Raw genomic sequence first — 19,202 nt, 5'->3', positions numbered from 1 at the left:
CAAATTCCCTCTGAAAGAATTTCAGTCGTTAAGGTAGTTTTGGGGGTTGCTGTTGTCAATATTTGGGGACATACCATCATACGTTCCACTTTCTAATAACGCTCCACTCTCTTCCAGTGCTTTGAATTGTTCAACAGAAATGAAATTATAGTCCACCCCTGGGACTTCCCCATCCCTGGGGGCCCTTGTGGTGCCTAAGGGGAAAAAAACAAGAAAAAAAAATTGGTTGTAAAGTGCTTTAAACTAAAATATTGCGAATAATAGAATATGCAGAACACAAGGGAGAAACAGACCACTGAATATATTGCACCTCCTAGAATGAGGATCCGAACACTTGAGGCGAGTTAACATTCTCAGTGAGAGCAGGACAGTAAATAATGAAGAGTCAATGTACTTTTACAAAATCTACAGAGAGCCATGAAATTCAAAACTATAAAGACTACAAAGTTTTGGTGTCAGAGAAAGCTTAACTCTCCAAGATACAACATTAGATCTTTTAAACCTCCATTATCATTACTTAACACAATCCACCAATGATAGGCTTCATTTTTATGTAGGTATCTTATGTATTTTTTTCTTCCTTAGAGAAAAGAAAGTAATATTCTATTAACTAGAGGCATGAAGGACAATTAAAAGAGAAAAACATTGTTTAAGTTCTCTTACTGAACTCTATTTTAAAAACTTGGAAAATATTAATTATAAAATTATTTTAGACAAATGAATAAAAAGGCTTAAGGCTTAACAGAGGTATTCACATATTACTTCTTAGCTATTATTCTCTTCAAGTGATTTTTAAAAATTATGCAGTAAGCACACTGTTTAGTGAAACTCAGCAACAGAGCACTGAGTTTCTGTCTACTAAGGAATCCATGCTCCAGTAAAGCTGGTCTTTGAACAACACGGTTAGGGGCACTGCCATCCCCGCGACACACACTTGAAAATCCACGTGTACCCCCTGACTCCCCTAGAACTTAACTACAGCCGTCCCTTGGTATCCATGGGGATCGGTTCCAGGACACCCTGCGGGCACCAAACCCCACGGACACTCGAGTTCCTTATATGGAATGGTGTAGAACGATGCACACAGCCGGCCCTCCGCGTCTGTGGGTTCCCAGCCGCAGATCAAAAACAGTTTTCAGTCCACAGTTGGTTGAATTCCCGATCAAAACCTGAGGATATGGATGGCTGACTGCATATTAATGGAAAAAATTCTGCATATAAGTGGGCCTGCACAGGTCAAACCGTGTTGTTCAAAGGTCAACTGTAAAAGTCTTTCAGACCCAAGGTACACATTCAGGTTATAGCAGCATTTCTCCCTTTGAATTTTACTGAACAAAACTTGATACTTTTATGAACTGATATTAAAAATGTCATTTCAAATACCAGAGAATAAAAAGCTCCAGGTATTTAACCTGGAATGGAGCTGGGATGCTGCAGCAAGTCCCACACACGGATGCCTCCTCTGGGGGCGCCCAAGCCCGACCCGGCGTCTCCTTGGGTTCCTCCCCCCACGCCACATCCAGTCACCAAGTCTGTGATTCCATCTCCTAAATACCTCTAGGATTTATAAGCCTGTCTTCATCCACCTGATTCATACGGTCTGCCTGTTGGTCTCCTAGAGTCAACCCTTCTCCTCCCTGGCTACACCCGTCACCCAAACTGCAGCCAGTGACATTCTAAAATGAAAATCGGAGCAAAACCGGAACCCAGCAATGGTTGCCCATGACCCCTGGCATAAAACCGACTCGACCGCTCCAGCTTCTCTCGCCCCACCCCTTCCACATTCTAGATGGTAGCATAATAGATTTTTTCCAGTTCTTTTCATGTTCCCTGCACTCACTTATCTCCGAGGTCCGTGACCAAGCTTCCTTTCCACGGAAGACTGCCTATTCCCTTCCTTCCCACGGAAGACTGCCTATTCCCTTCCTTTCCACGGAAGACTGCCTATTCCCCTCCTTCCCACGGAAGACTGCCTATTCCCCTCCTTCCCACGGAAGACTGCCTATTCCCTTCCTTCCCACGGAAGACTGCCTATTCCCTTCCTTCCCACGGAAGACTGCCTATTCCCCTTCCTTTCCACGGAAGACTGCCTATTCCCTTCCTTTCCACGGAAGACTGCCTATTCCCTTCCTTCCCACGGAAGACTGCCTATTCCCTTCCTTTCCACGGAAGACTGCCTATTCCCTTCCTTCCCACGGAAGACTGCCTATTCCCCTCCTTCCCACGGAAGACTGCCTATTCCCCTCCTTCCCACGGAAGACTGCCTATTCCCTTCCTTTCCACGGAAGACTGCCTATTCCCTTCCTTTCCACGGAAGACTGCCTATTCCCTTCCTTTCCACGGAAGACTGCCTATTCCCTTCCTTTCCACGGAAGACTGCCTATTCCCTTCCTTCCCACGGAAGACTGCCTATTCCCCTCCTTCCCACGGAAGACTGCCTATTCCCCTCCTTCCCACGGAAGACTGCCTATTCCCTTCCTTCCCACGGAAGACTGCCTATTCCCTTCCTTTCCACGAAGACTTCCTGCTCCCTGACCCGCTCTTAGCTCAGCTGGCTGCTACTTAGGCTTCAGGTCCTGGCTCAGAAGCTGCGTTAGAGAAGGCTCGCTGGCTCCCAGCCAGGGTAAGGAAATGTGTGGGGGCCATGTCTGCTTGGTTCGGGGCAACAGCCCCGAGTCTTGGCACAGTGTAAGAATCCCGATAGGTACACAATATAGACAGTTGTCAAGTAAATTAAGTGACATTTTACACCGATATAATTAGCACAGTGCCCAGCAATACACTATTATTATAAATTAATTCATGGGAAACTATTCATTGCTCTTACTTTTTAGTTGTACTGCATTCTATTATAGTCTGTAATGTGAAAAAAAGTCACGAAGGTGATAATAAAACATTAATGGTAATAATATCAGAAAATTACTAATCCAACATTCTAAGCAACAAAGATTATATCGATGCATTTTACCCCCATGCTTTTATAAAAATGAGCATTTCTTGATCTGTTTTACATCACAGAAGATACAAAATCTGGAAAACATAACTTCTTATTTCTTAACATAACAGTTTTCATTGTCAAATTTTGGACTAAAACTACGGTTAGATTCCACCAAATCAACAGCTTTTAGCGCCATAAGAAGTAAAAATTAACATTAGAAAATAAGTTAAATGATTACATTTAAAATTTGTAATTTAATTTTACAGCCATGATGTCTTGCACCTCCTTCCATCACGAGGTGGGGCCTGTTGTCTCAGTCTGACCCTGGACGAGATTTACAACTTGCTCTGAATACTCTGGTGTGGAGGCTGTGATGCCGTAGCAGCTCAGGGGGCGAGGCGTCCGGCGTGGCCACCCTGGGACGCTCTCACTGCCAGTTGGAAGTCCAGTCTAGTTCCAGGACGATGTGAGATCTCAAGCCAGCCGACAGAACCACGGCCCAGCCATGGGAGTGAGGCCACCTTCGCCCCAACCCCAGCTGAGTTGCCAGTGACTACAGCCACCTGAGTGGCCCTGGTTGAGCTCAGCCCACTCACGGAATCATGAGAAATAATACATGATGGTTGTTTTAAGCCATTAAGTTCTGGGGTGGTCTGTTATGCAGAAAAGGCTAATTGAAATATTATCCACATAAACTCTACTGTAAAACATAGTGATTATATAAAACCTCGTTTAAAAGAAAACCGCATTATAGATAGTACTATACAAAGAGTACTAACCCAAGGGGCAGGGGCAACTCAGCGTTTAGTCTGGGATTACTAGTAATGGCACAGTTTTAAGCCAGCACGGAATCCCTCTGGGCTCCATTCCTTGTGCAAAGTGGTGCTGAGTAAGCTGGTTCATGCTTCTTTCCAGCAGTAAATATGAAATGTTATGTGCGATTCAAACATACATGTTGCCAGATTTACAAAGTAGCTGTAAAGTTAATTCTCTTTACAAATGTTAAGTATTATCAATTTTCACTTCCCTCCAAATGCCTCCCATACACAGAGTTCTCCCTTCCCCTGTGCTACCCCCACTGCCTTCAACATTCCAGAAAAGTTATCTTTCTATTATCCTGATACTCTGCATATTTAATGCAAAGCTTTCTACACCCCCTCCAGTCACCAGTTTTTCCTTTTTACATAACAATTCCTCCAACAAGTTCTGTTGACTCAATGTCTCAATTTCTCTTCTCCGTTCTCTCTGGAGCCCATTCCTATGGGATTTGCCCCAGCCTCTCCACTGAGACAGCTGTGTGCATCAGGAGTCTCCACTTTGCTTAACCAGTGGTCAGTTCTCATTTCCCTGACCTACCAACAACATTTGGCACAACTGATCATTCGCCATTTTTAATTTTATTCTGAGACCTACAGAAGAGTACATAAAATTTATATGTGAACAAGGTATAATAAGGCAAAGGAAACAGAACATTACCATGACCCCAAAAGCCCCCTTGGATGCCTCTAATCCCAGCTTTCTCCCTCCTTTCACCCCCAAAGGTAGTCACCATCTTGACACTGGTGACAATTTCCTTTTCTTAAAATGTTTTTTGCTAACTAAACAATGCATTTCTAAGCAACACGGCCTAGCTGTGCCCGTTTTGTAACTTCACGGGGATGAAATCACGCCATCTGCATCTCGTGTCCCCATCGACACCCATCAGGCCTTTACCCTTCTGTCAGATGCTAAGCATGTGAAGGCATCTCGGGTATTTCTGGAGCAACTGCCTTATGAAACATTCCTTTCCATAGATTTCCTAGCCACAGAGATTTCTTCTGTTGTCAAGCAGCTGTTCAAGTCTTTTTTGCTACTTTTCTACTGGGTTCCTTGTCTTTTTTAATCTGCTTTGCAGTTCTTTACTTGTTGGATACTGTGGTATTTCGTCAAATCTAAGGAAACACAAGCTTTTGAAATGCACCATTATTTTATCCCCCTGAAAAAGAAAAAAAACCTAACAACTATAACTGAAAGGTTCCATCTGTTGGAAGATGCATTCCAATTGTAGAGGTTAAAATGTGAAATAATTGTGTCTTAGTACCAATGAAGCCCAACAGATATATGTGTTGCAAATGGGGTATTTCTGCTAAAATGTGAAATAGTGCTTTCTGCAAAATTGTGCACCAAAAACAACAGAAATTATGGAGAAAACAGGGCCAGCGTTGAACTCTCAAAACCAATGGCAACTTTCTATTTTTTTTTAAATTCTCATCCGAGAATATTTTTCCATTTATTTTCAGACAGAGTGGAAGGGAGGGAGAGAGTGAGCGAGAGAAACACGGATGTGAGAGACACACATCAACTGGTTGCCTCCCACATGATCCCAAATCAGGGCAGGGGCCGAACAGCAACCAAGATACATGCCCTCGACCGGAACTGAACCCACCACGCTTTGGTCTTCAGGTCAACGCTCTAACCGCTGAGCCAAACTGGCCAGGGCTGTGGCAACTTTCTAAAATGACCAAATCAATAACAATCTTAAAGGAAAATATTAATACAGTTTAAAAGCCAAGTTACTTTTTTTTTTTTTTTTTATCCTCACCCGAGGACATTTTTCCATTTTTTGTACAGAGAGAGTGGGAGGGAGAGAGAGGAAGAGAGAGAGAGGGAAACATCGATGTGAAAGAGACACATCAAGTGGCTGCCACCCGCTCGACCAACCAGGGCCGGGGACAAACTGCAACCGAGGTACGTGCCCTTAGCGGGAACCAAACCCAGGTCTCTCCGGACCGCAGGTGGACGGTCCAACCACTGAGCCAAACCGGCCAGGGCTACATTCTTAATTATAAACACCACAGTCGATAAAATATTTAGTTTTGTTTTTTTTTGTTTTTTTTTTAAGAAAAAAAATGTAAAGAAAAGGTATCTTGACAGAAGAGGGTACAAGGAGGGTTGAGGCTACTGAATAATGAAGATACGGCAAAATGTGCAATGAGCAACCTTAGGATGAAGCACGTGCTCTAACTGAGGGCGGCCGGGCTGAGCGCCCTGCACAGCGCAGCAGGCGGTGCCCTGCTGCGCCCGATGGCACAAGCCACGAGCTTGTTCGGGAAATGGAACAAAACCCAGCACTACCTCCGTTGCACTGACACGATTCTTCTTATTAACCAATCACACGGGCTTCTTTGCACATAGACACAAATTCTGTAGCATCTTTCCCCACTCTGTATTTTCTTTTCAGCTCTTTTTAATGGCATTTTTGATGAGAGAAGTTTTTTGTTTTGTTTTTTTTCATTTTAATGTAGTCAAATTGATCAATCCTTTCTTTTATAGCTAATGCTCTTGGTGTCACGAAGAAATCTTTTCCAAGACCATGAGACAGTCTATATTCTTGAGAAAAAAAAAATTACAGCTTTGCCTTTTATACCTTATACTTCAATGCACTAAGATCGTTTTATTTGGTGAGTGGGGCACGGATGGGAGGTAGTAGTCCATTTTCCTTTTATAACAAATGGCTACTCAACATGATTTATGGAAATGTCAATTATTTCCCCTCGATCAGCCACAGTGCTTCTGTCACAGAAACTTATACAGGAAGACTGGGCATCTGTCACTGGGCTTCTGTTACATCCCACGACCCTCTGGCCACTGCTGCACCGTTATCATCGTGTTGTAACTGTCATATTTCATGGTCAATCTTGAGATACAGTAGAGCAAGTTCACCAACTGCTTTTTGTTTGTTTTTGTTTTTTTAAGAAAGGGGAGAGAGAGAAAGAGAAACATCCATTTGTTTCTGTTGTTCCATTTAGTTATGCATTCTCATTGGTTGCTTCTTGTGTGTGCCCTGACCAGGGATCAAACCCACAACCTTGGCATATCAGGACGATGCTCTAACCAACTGAGCTACCCGGCCAGGGTGCAACTTTTTTTTTTCTATTCATAGCATATAAATGCTATGTACCAAATGCTCTCTATATAAATTCTGGTACCAAATAATCAGGCTAAAAATGCGGGAAATTTTATGGGATTAGATTCAATCAATTAATTTCAGGAGAAAAGATATCTTCACCATATTGCATCTTTAATCTACGAGCCAGAAATCTCTGATAATACATTTAGATTCTTGATGTCCCTCAATTTTACCTTACAGAGATCTTTATACTTCTTTAAAGATTAATTTCCAAGTATTTCAAACACTTTTATGCTATTATAAAAGATATATTTTCATAAACTTTCATACTGTTGATGGTATTAAAGAATACAATTGTGTGAGTTCATTTGGTCACTGTATTCAGATGTCATTTACCTACAATAAAATCCACTAATTCTAACAGTATAATTCTATGAGTTTTGGGAACCATCACAGATGAGAGGGAAGATGAGAAAAACGTATTATAATTCTCTTGTGAGAATTAAAGGTTAACAATTTGACACAGATGTTACAGATTTTAAGGAATCTACTGCTATCAACTGAAAGCAAGAGCAGGAAACAGTGAAAAGCAGGAAACAGTGAAAAGGAGAATCAAACATTAATGTCGACATTTCCAGGGACCAGGACAGAAGCGTGGGGGGGACCATGTGCTCAGTCTTCTTTACCGCTGGTCAAGGCCCTGCCTGCTAACAGTGGGTCTTTCTTCCAAATACAGTATTATTAAGAGTATACGTACTTAGCCCTTGGCTGGTTTGGCTCAGCGGTTAGAGCGTCAGCCCGCGGACCAGAGAGACTCAGGTTCGGTTCCCATTAAGGGCACGTACCTTGGTTGCAATTTGTCCCCGGCCCCAGTTGGGGTCGTGTGGGTGGCAACCACTCGATGTGTCTCTCTCACATCAATGTTTCTCTCTCTCTCTTCCTCCCGCTCTATCTGAGGATGAATGCAAAAGTGTCCTCAGGTGAGGATAAAAAAAAAAAGAATATACCCATTTTTACTCTATAAAATTCCGATGAGTGGTATTCTGAAAACAATATTACAGCTCTTAAAGGCTAAGTCGGTCCTTAAATTGACAGTTTTGCCCTGGCCAGTTTGGCTCAGCGGTTAGAGCGTCGGCCTGCGGTCCGGAGAGACCCGGGTTCGGTTCCCGCTAAGGGCGCGTACTTCGGTTGCGGTTTGTCCCCGGCCCTGGTTGGTCGTGTGGGTGGCAGCCACTCGATGTGTCCCTTCACGTCGATGTTTCTCTCTCTCTCTCCCTCCCACTCTATCTGTACAAAAAACGGAAAAATATCCTCGGGTGAGGATAAAAATAAAAAATAAAAAAAAATGACAGTTTTGACATGTGATTCTGTGTAATGACATTGGCCTTATTAGGAGTTCTGAATGTCATACTATCCAACAATGTTCTTGGGCATTTTCCACTGTCTGAGTGTTTGCTACGAGTTTCAGTGCTCTGAAAAGACTTTGACAGGAGAAATACAAAGAGGAGACGTGAAAGCTGATGTGGAAATTCCAACCTGACTCCAGGAACTGGTAAAAAATCTGGAGTAAAAGCAGCACAGCGTTCAAACCAAAACCAAACTCAGGGCAAGGAGTCAAAATATTTTCATCATTAAAAAAGAAAACAAGCTGCCCAGCAGGTGTGGCTCAGTGGTTGAGTGTCGACCCAGGCACCAAGAGGTCGCCAGTTCGATTCCCGATCAGAGCACATGCCCAGGTTGTGGGCCCAATCCCCAGTAGGGGGCATGCAGGAGGCAGCCAATCAATGTTCTCTCTCATCGATGTTTCTATCTCTCCCTATCCCTTCCTCTCTCTCTAAAATCAGTAAAAGAAAAAAATATTTATATATACACACGCGTGTGTGTGTGTGTGTGTGTGTGTATATATATATATATATAAAACTAGCTTATATGAATGACCAACGACTGATGCCCAATTTAAAGATGTTCTGGGATACACACTTTCAATATGGTGAATATCAATACAAATGAAAGGAATCTTTTCCATGTCTGGACTGTTACCCAACAAAGATGAGACCAGCAGATGATGTAACTGATACTTTGTGTGCTTTAAAATTTCATCTTAGAAGTGAAAAATTCAAATAGTAAATATGTGTGACAATATCTTTCAAATTTTAAAACTGTTTTTATTTTGTGCTAATTCTCCCTTCTTTTAAGGTTATCTATTCACAAATATTACTATCAGGTAATTTAAAAGTGTTATTATAATCTTGTTATATGAGCTCATAATAATAAACCAGTTGATTTCATAGTGTCATTTTCTCTCTTTAAGCACGAGAAGCACTTGGAGCCCTGGCCAGTTTGAGCATTGGCCCGAGAACCAAAGAGTCGTGGGTTCGAGTCCAGTCAAGGGCACACAACTCGGTTGCAGTTTGATCCCTGGCCCTGGTCAGGGTCATGCAGGAGGCAGCCAATCAATGTATCTCTCCCACATCAATGTTTCTCTCTCTCTCTCCCCCCACCTCCCACTCTAACTGAAGATTAATGGAAAAATAGCCTCGAGTGAGAATTAAAAAAAAAAGCACTCGAAGCACTTGGAGACACAACGCCACCCCACGGTGCCCGGAGCCGTCATCATTGCCATACGGTCACGTGCCACAGTCCCTTTGGGTCCCAAGGTACTTGGTTCAGCTAGCGTTTGATCACAACCAACCATGAATGACACTATGATTAAACTGTGATGCCTCTTCTTGTCATGAATTACAAACACCCTACTTCTCACTGGCAGGCACTCGGCACCGTGCTAAGCCCAAGAACACAACCAAAACCAATTCTAAAATTCCTTCCTGCAGGGTCTGTCTCCTGGGGCTATGGCTAATACCAATTCTGTGTCAGCTGGGGTCCAAACAAGAGAGAAAAACCAGAGTAACTTGAACAAGGACAGCTTAATACAAAGAAGTAGTAACTATTCCCAAGTAATTAACTGAGAGGGCATAAAAGATAACTCTAGAGAATACCACCCTAGAGCTGAGGAAGACCACCCTAGGGCTGAGGGAGAGCAGCCAAGTAAGAAACCAACTTGGAAGAGAAGGCTGCTCCCAGTCGGAAGCAGTAGCCTGGGGACAGAGATGGCTCCGGTCCGTGGCCGGGGCTGGCAGGCAGTGAAATGTCTGCTGGAGCACCAATGAAATTTACCAGCAGGCTCCTAGGAGGGGGTGGGTGGTGGAAGGTGCATTTCACTTACTAGAAGACCAGCTGGGACACTGGCTGGACTTGCCCAATCCCCTGGAAAACCACGTGCAGGGGAGATTGCTGAAAGGTGGGGAGCCAGCTGGGGTGCCCATGGAAGGCAGCAGGAGGCTGAGGAAGTCAGCCGGTGCACTGTGGGGCCCAGGAAGCCACCGAGGGAGGTGTAGCTGGACTGGCTGCGGGGAAGCCCAGACAGAGCCCCAGCCTCTGGGAAGCGACTGCGAGAGAGAAAGAAAGAGAAAGAGAAAGAGAAAGAGAGAGAGAGAGAGAGAGAGAGAGAGAAAGGAGAGGGGGGGAGAGGCAGAGAGAGGGGGGAGGGAGGGAGAGGGAGGGAGAGAAAGAGGGAGAGGGGGAGAGGGGGAGAGGAGGAGAGGGGGAGAGGGGGAGAGAGAGAGAGAGAACGCACACTGGAAACTTCCTTTCTTTTTGCTAACAGTTAGTTCAATTACATGCAGATTCGCTTGATCCTTCAGGCTGGCTTAATTAACTCTGTTAAAGCAGGCCTCCAGGAGCTCAGTGCAAGGTCTGAGCCTACAAGGTCTCCACTCGGGCTGGTTAGGACTCAGATCCCTCCCACCTGTGTAGGCTCTGGGCCTTGCTGAGCTTGCAGCTCCCCGGGTTCCTTGCCGGCCACGTGGAGTCTCGTGCGACACAGTCTCAGTCAGCTCGGCATTCAGCACAGACTCAAAGGGGGGTGTAGGCAGACTGCTGCGTCTCCCCTGACACACTGGTCGTACACTCCAGGCCCCTCAGACGTCCACCCCTCAACGGGAGGGTGGGCTGTGCTGCCCGGGCCCTCCCTCCGAGCCTCGCCCAGCAAGTGCACCCAGGCCGGGAGCTGAGGAAATCCCAGCACCGCTTTGCGTGGGCCTCCCTTCCTCTGCTCCCAGGGTCCGCAGCCACGTGCTGTCCACAGCCGCAGCGCCTGACAGCTGTACGTTCTCTCTGGTTCTCCCATTAATTGTGTTGTTCCAATTGCCTCAGAGTTTGTCAGTGGAAAACCTGTAGGTAGCTTTTTTTGTTTTAAGTCTGATAGATCCCATTAATTTTTAAAGCATTTCTAGACTTTCTGGTACAATTAGATGTTCCAAGCTCACCTTGTATTTCCCTTGCCCCAGACCTGGAATCAGAATTTTCTCCATGAAGAGCTGGTGGCTTTTAGTAAAGAAGAATATTCAGAGACAGATAGGGTTGTGGAGACTTCATTAGGAAATGAAGGGATCCTGCTGGGGCTTGAAAGGCTGCAGCTGCTTGGACCCCACAGATGAAAACGACATGAATTGTAGCTCCTTTCTAGGGCAAAACCTCATACTGAGGAGAAACTTTAAAACTAGGCCAGTAGGAGTAAATGAAAAAGAAGACCCAAGGCAAAGCGGCACAGGGCAGCAGAAAGTACAAGCACAGACTCGATTAACTTGTAACAAGGATGGCAAAGCTCTAGAGCTAGGAAACTGAAAATGCTGCCCTGAGACACCCACGAAGGAAGAAACAAGTTCCTTACAGGGCGTGGAAATCCGGCGCTTTCACGCTTTTCAAGAGCAATGCTTGACAGCAGAAGACAATGAGATAATTGCCTCATGGAATTAAGATAGACAAGAAAAGAAATAGGAGCCCAACATTTCATATCCATCCAAACTGTAAAGTATAAAAACCACGAGCAAGCTGCTATGGTGATCCTGCGAGCCCTTCTCAGCGATCTGGCAGAGAACACGCTTTACAGAAACAACAGAAGAAACAGAAGGCCGGTGGTTCGACGGAATCACCCGCAGGATAAAGAATATGCGATGAAAGGGGGGAGCGCAGTCTTAGTGGCTGTTTACTTTGCCAGTGTAGATACAAGTATGAAAAGATGGTGAGAACGAGCACAGCGAAGTGGAACGAGCTGGTTACCTTCTATCTGCCTGGAGTAGAAAAGCATCACTTCAAGGCAGATGCCGGGAGAGGGACAGGGACAGGGAAGGGGGAGGAAGAGATGACAAGGTAAGTTTGCCATCGCTCACGGGAGGGACAAGGACAAAAAGTGGGAGGGAAGAAAACAGCGCTACAAAGGCAGCCTGTCGAGCTGAGGTACGAACCTGCCTAGGGAGACGGATGAAACGAAATAGACTACATGGTGAAGGAACTTTCGTGTCAAAGACTTGTACGTGGGTAAAACCAAATACATGACAAAATATACTAAAGATATTGATCACATCAATAAATATAGAGAAAGTTTCACATTGGCTACAAAGTCCAACACTGTTAGTAAAACAGAGATTCAGGAAGATAAAAACAAACCGACGGACGAAGCTGCTGGGCAAATGCAGACAAGCGGGCAGGGTTCCAACTCTGAAATCTGACAGGGTAGACTTAAGGAGTCAGATTCAAGGTAGATTTTGTAAAAACAAAATACAAATACTTTACACTGCGTTAAAGGCTCCAGACAGACCCGCCGAGGTGACGCGGGGGACGCGGCAGGAACGGGGAAGGGACTGCCTGCTCTAGGCCAAGTGGTGCCCTTCACGCTCTCACTTGAATCCCGTCGGCAACTGATGGGTGAGTCCTGTTATTCCCATTTGCACACGGAGGCTTGAGGCCCAGGGCGATTAAGTAACTCACCCAAGTGAAGCAACTTGGAAGATGCTGGAATCAGGATTTTGAACTCAGTTTTACCTCGCTCTTTGCCGCTACATCGCGCCACTCGTTCCTGTCCAAGCCGGAGCGGGGGAGGGCCCGCGCAGTGCAGAGGGATGGGCATTTAAGAAGCATAACTGGAAAAGCCTGGTAATGGACTGGGCGTTGTGTAAGATTAGTAACAAGAAAAAGAAATTTCAGAGCCGTTATAAAAGCTGGTATCCACAAGGAATCAAACATATTGAAAAAGAAAACAAACCAGAATGTCCTTTTATGCCCTTCTTTTTATTCCTCCCCAGACCTGCACTAACTAAAGCCAACACATAAGCATACATGATTTCTTATTATGTGTTTTAAAACAAACAAAAAACACCTTTACAACAACAACTACGTCCTATGAAAACCACTAAGACTGGAAAAGAAACTCCAACCTCAAGGTAAGAATTCAAAATGATCACCTGAAAGAAGGCATTTCCTCCCCTGTTTCCTTGGGGAGGGGCAGACTTTAAAATTAGTAATGTCCTTAATCATCAGAACAAAGTGTCTCAGTGTGCAAGGCATTGAGAGCAAAGAAGTCTTTTTACTGCATAGGCTGTAGAATTGATTTATAAGAATAAAATCTAGTTAGCAAATGTACATAGATAGTCTCACATTCTTAAAGTCTAGTGACTTTTTAAAAAGTCCCAATAGAGAATCTTCTGGTTTTTCTAGTTTGAAAAACAAAACCCCTAAAGTCCTCTGAAAATGTTTCTCCTTGTCCAGCTTCTGTTGCATTCTCGTGCCCCGTTCAGTCTTCACGATTTCACAGGAGATGCTCTACTGAATTATTTCTTGATGTCAGGTGGTTACATAAGGATATCTTGGTCTCGTTTCTTTTACCCCATCCTACTTACATGGAATGGTTCTCAAGTAGAGATTATCTCTGATCACTTGCTGCAGTTTGTGGTCAACGGATCCTTTCTGAAACTGGAGACTCAGGTAATGTCGCAGATCTTTATTAATGACTTTGCCTACAAAAGAAAACAGCAGAAGACAAAAGACGTAACTGTTAGATCTCCAGTTAAATACAGATGCTAGTGATTGAATATCCTTAAACAATAAAAAGAAAATAAATAGTAAAAAGAAATCAGAATATTTTACTAAAAACAAGATAACACCAAATTATTAAAGGCATTATAATTAAAATATATACATGTAATGGGGGCATAATTTTACAAGGTAGGGAGGGGGATGGTACAGGTCAGAGAAGATGACAAATGTACAGGTAATTTTATTCAGTCCCATGGCTTTAAATACCATCTATATACTGATAACTTCCAAACTCTTATCATGTCTCTATTCCTGACCTATCCCCACCTAGCTCCAGCCTCATCAGACATGTTCACATATGCTACAGACATATTTGGACATCAGATAAGCACCTCAAATTTAAGAGAGCCACAACAAAACTCTTCATTTCATTCTCCCCCAATGTTTCCTCTCCTCTGGTTTGCCCTATCTTAGAAAATAATAATAGCACCAACCCAGTAGAACAAACCCAAAAGCTAGAAGTCATCCTTGATCTCTCCTTTTCACTTCTGTCCTCCAGATCCAACCCATTATCAACTTTTGTCAATTCTACCTCCAAAACATCTCCCCTACTGTCCACTTCTCTCCACTGCCATTGCCGCCCCCAGTGGAGCCACCGTCACCTCCCCGCCGGAATTCTCCCGCAACCTCTGACTGGTCTCCTTCCTGCTCCGACCATTCATACGGAAGCCAAAGTGAGATTTAAAATATAAATCAGATAATCATGACTGTTTAGAGCCACCCAACAACTTAAAAAAAAATCCTTACCCAAGAATATGTTTATTGATTGAGAGACGAGAAGAATGGGAGAGGGAGAGAGAAACATGGATCGGTTGCCTCTTTGTATGCGTCTCAACGGGAAACTGAACCCGCAATCTAGGTGTGTACTCTGACCAGGAATTGAACGGCAACCTTTCGGTTTAGGGGACGATGCTCCAACCAACTGAGACATACTGGCCACGGCTACCCAATGACTTCTTGTTGCACTTGGAATAAAACCCAAACTTCTACATGTTCTAGCTCTGGCATCTCTGACCCAAAACTATTCACTCTCTCCCCACAAAAGATGCTGCAGTCACACTGGCCATCTCTCTGATCTTCAACAAGGCCAAATGGGCCTTCTGTCTTGCACGAAATTGAACAGGCTTTTTCTGTCCATTTACTTGATTCCTTGATACAATGTGAATAAAATAAGAGTGCAAGATTCTTTTCTTATTTGTGGGGGAAATGGTGAGATAAAAAGAGGATTAGCCTGGCCAGTTTGGCTCACCATTTAGAGCGTCAGCCTGCGGTTCAGAGAGACCCAGGTTCAGTTCCCACTAAGGGCATGTACCTCGGTTGCAGTTTGTCCCCGGCCCTGACTGGGTTGTGCGGGTGGCGGCCACTTGATGTGTCCCTTTCACGTCGATGTTTCTCTCTCTCTCTCTCTCCCACTCTATATGAACAAAAAATGGAAAAATTTCCAAATTTCCTCAGGTAAGGATGCCAAAAAAAAAAAGCATTAGCCTGGCAGTGTGGCTCAGTGGATTGAGCGTCGTCCCATGAACTGAGAGGTTCTGGTTGGATTCCAGGTCAGGGCACATGCCCGGGGTTGCGGGCTTGATCCCCAGTAGGGGGCGTGCAGGAGGCAGCTGATGGATGTTTCTCTCTCACATTGATGCTCTAGCTTTCTCTCTAAAAAAATCAATGAAAACTTTTTTTTTTTTTAAAGAGGAATATTATCAGGGTCTCGAAGAAATAGTAAGCAGAAAAACGGGGGATTGAAGACATCAGATAGAAGTGAATTTGTAGTACAGTCGTCCCTGGCCACTTCGGGCTTTGACTTTCGCAGTTTCACTCTATCGTGGAACCAGGGACGACTGTGTATAAATAAAGAACCCTACTTGGCAGAAATTCATTTATCGCAGTAGAGTCTGGAACCAATTAACAATGATAAACGAGGGCCGACTGAAACGGTTGAACTTAAAATGAAGCCCAAAGTAACCCAAACACTGTCCAGTAGACAAGACTGCAGTCATTAGAAAGAGTAAGGCTATGACAAAAGAGATGATCTTACCAAACAAAAATCAGCTAGTTGATTAAAATACTCTTTGTTTAACTTGTACAGCATAGTTATGACAAGGTTAAATGAATCATAAGGTTACTACAAATCAGTTCATACTTTTAACTATTATTCCACCATATAACATTTCTAATTCCCTCTTTTGGTTTTTTCTCACATGTACAAGTAAACAGGTCCCATAAGAAAGGGTATTAAAATAAGCAGGAGCCTGGCTGGTTTGGCTCAGCGGTTAGAGCGTCGGCCTGCAGTCCAGAGAGACCCGGGTTCAGTTCCCGCTAAGGGCATGTACCTCAATGCAGTTTGTCCCCGGCCCTGGTTGGGGTCATGCGGGTGGCAGCCACTCGATGTGTCCCTTTCACGTTGATGTTTCTCTCTCTCTCCCTCCCACTTTATCTGAACAAAAAAATGGAAAAATGTCCTCGGGTGAGGATAAAAAAAAAAAAAAGATAAGCAGGAAATTCGAGTCCTCCTGAAGTCAGATAATATTCAGATCCTAAACTAACACGCACAAACCCAAGTCCCTGTCCCTGTTCTGCCCAACGCAGAAGCTGAGGGAGCCAGGAACTTCTATGATGAAAAAAACCTGAAAGATATTTACTGTGAGAACACAGAAGAATCCCTAATCCCACAGGCTGCCTCTGCCAGGCCTTTGGGGGCCCCACCAACTGGAGTCCAATCTAGATGAAGTCATACTATTTCATTTTTTATTTATAATACTTGTTTGTTACTGATAGACGTAAACCCTAATTCATAATCAATACTGCACAGTCTTGTTGCTTATGATCAAAACCATACTCAATAATGTGTTCATTAAGTATTTTAAAAATTAGGCAAGAGGTGTTTCAAATGCTTTGTAACAAATATTTATCCTCACCTGAGGACATTTTTTTTTTCCATTTTTTGCACAGATAGAGTGGGAGGGAGAGAGAGGAAGAGAGAGAGAGAGAGAAACATCGATGTGAAAGGGACACATCGAGTGGTTGCCACCGCACGACCAACCAGGGCCGGGGACAAACTGCAACCGAGGTACATGCCCTTAGCGGGAACCAAACCCGGGTCTCTCCGGACCGCAGGCCGACGCTCTAACCGCTGAGCCAAACTGGCCAGGGCTGTAACAAATATTATACAAAAACTTTGGCAGATTATTATATAGGTCCTAAAAAGCAGTTTAGTGATATTTGTGGAAGTTTTCTTAGGATTTTCTCAAATTGAATTTATTGGGGTGACATTGGTTAATAAGATTATACAGGCTGCTGGCGAGGACGTGGAGAAAAGGGAACCCTCGTGCACTGTTGTTGGGAATGCAGACTGGCGCAGACACTATGGAAAGCAGTATGGAGTTACCTCAAAAAAATTAAAAATGCTTAGGATTTTTGCCCTGGCCGGTTTGGCTCAGAGGTTAGAGCGTCGGCCTGTGGTTCAGTTCCCGCTAAGGGCACCTACCACGGTTGCAGTTTGTTCCCGGCCCTGGTTGGGTCATGCGGGAGGCAGCTACTCGATGTGTCCCTTTCACGTCGATGTTTCTCTCTCTCTCTCTCTCTCTCTCCTTCCCACTCTAGCTGAACAAAAAATGGAAAAATGTCCTCGGGTGAGGATTAAAAAAAAAATGCTTAGGATTTTTGGACAGAATGCATCATCCCCCCACCCCCATTTAAAAGAATATAATATAGGCTCCAATAGCTAAAAATCTGCTACCTGATATATTTTCAGGAATTGATTTAATTTGGATAAAGGATAATGCTTGAATAATTAAAGAAGATAATGTGAATCAACACTTTAATTTAAGATTTTCTTTTTTAATTTGGAGCTTTACTATACGATGTGATATAACTCACAGAGGTAACTCTAAAGTGCTAAGAAACCAGATTTAATATTAATCTATAAAAATAGCCATCAGATGAGATATAATTAAAGTGAAAGCCATAGTAAAAATCACAGACCGCAAATTACAGCACGAGGGGTCCTCTGAGGGGAAAGGGCGTTAAACCTCTCCAGCCTGCTTCACGGGCCTGCAGCCGTGTCTGACTGAGGCCAGCGAAAGCGGCAGGAGCCGGACTTCAAGAAGAACACCTGGCACTGTCAGGGCTGGAAAACGCGCTCAGCTCTCACCTTCAGCTTCTCCTGGGTTTCTGGATGCAATACTGGGATGAACATTTGCAAAATAAAAATTAAAACTAAAAAAAACTAGGGAGAGGGACAATCTCATCAATGTGATGTTTTATTTAAAACGTGCAACGTGCCCAGCTGGTGTGGCTCAGTGGTTGAGCGTAGACCCATGCACCAAGAGGTTGCTGGTTTGACTCCCCGTGCTGTGAGCCAAATCCCCAGTGGGGGGCATGCAGAAGGCGGCCAGTGGAGGTTCTCTCTCATCAATGTTTTTATCTCTCTCTCTCCTTCTCCCTTCCTCTCTCTCTAAAAAATAACTGATAAAGAAAAAAAAATTAAAATAAATAAAATGTGCAACTTGCCCTGGTCGGTTTGGCTCAGCGATTAGAGCGACGACCCACGGGTTTGATTCCGGTCAAGGGCACGCACCTTGGTTGTGGTTCATCCAGGCCCTGGTAGGGGTCGTGCAAGAGGCAGCCAGTCTATGTCTCTCTCTCACATGGATGTTTCTTTCTCTCTCCCTCTCTCCCTCCCTTTCTTTCCCTCCCACTCTATCTGAACAAAAATGGAAAAATATTCTCGGGTGAGGATTTAAAAAAATAATAATAATAAGCCCGGCCACTATGGCTCAGTGGATTGAGCATCGTCCTATGGACTGAGAGGTCCCGGTTTGATTCCCGGTCAGGGCACGTGCCTGGGCTGTGGGCTCCATGCCCAGTAGGGGTGCGCCGGAGGCAGCCAATTGATTCTCATATTGATGTTTCTATCTCTCTCTTCCTTCCTCTCTCTCTAACAAATCAATAAAAACATATTTTTAAAAAAGTACAAGTATTCAAAAAAATGTTATCATGCTTTTTTTTGTGGTTGGAGACAAAACATTACAAATGCCAATAAAAAGTCAATTATAAAAGGTTAACAAATTATATGGGGTTGGTGTTCTTTAGGATTAGTAATAAACTATACTAGCTATAGCAGTCATCATGGACTTCCTTGCTTCAGGAAACCAAAGGAATTTTCATAAGAAGACAGAATGTTATTGTTCCCTCTTTGATAAGATTCTAGGAAAATCTTTTTTGAGTACAAACATCTTGAACAGGCAGATACTGAAATTAAGAGAGGGCCAGCCAATGGCAGCAGTGACTCATGGTCACTGCAGAGGAACCCATGTCACCAAGCTGTATGTGGACGCCTGCCTTTTGTTTAGGGCGAGCTTCACAGAAACTCGATATTTCAAGGGTATGAAACACATCTGCCTGGGGTTAATGTAGCTGTTGTTGAACAAGTAAGAAAAGGTTCCT

The 19,202-nt window shown here is 44.0% G+C and overlaps 1 protein-coding gene across 3 annotated transcripts in view; it reads right to left on the bottom strand.

Moving 5' to 3' along the window:
- Positions 1–19,202, bottom strand: part of MAGI3 (membrane associated guanylate kinase, WW and PDZ domain containing 3) — a 204,757-nt gene that overhangs the window by 66,421 nt on the left and 119,134 nt on the right. For all 3 annotated transcript variants that reach the window (XM_036272469.1, XM_036272470.1, XM_036272471.1), the window contains exons 2-3: positions 13,562–13,678; positions 75–194 (exon numbers count right to left, since the gene is read on the bottom strand). In XM_036272469.1, coding sequence (XP_036128362.1) covers positions 75–194; positions 13,562–13,678 — 237 coding nt within the window. The remainder of the gene's footprint in view (positions 1–74; positions 195–13,561; positions 13,679–19,202) is intronic.

The sequence above is a fragment of the Molossus molossus genome, unplaced genomic scaffold (genome assembly GCF_014108415.1).
Source record: "Molossus molossus isolate mMolMol1 unplaced genomic scaffold, mMolMol1.p scaffold_m16_p_20, whole genome shotgun sequence".
Lineage (NCBI taxonomy): Eukaryota > Metazoa > Chordata > Mammalia > Chiroptera > Molossidae > Molossus > Molossus molossus.
This window is presented reverse-complemented; position numbering and strand designations above follow the sequence as displayed.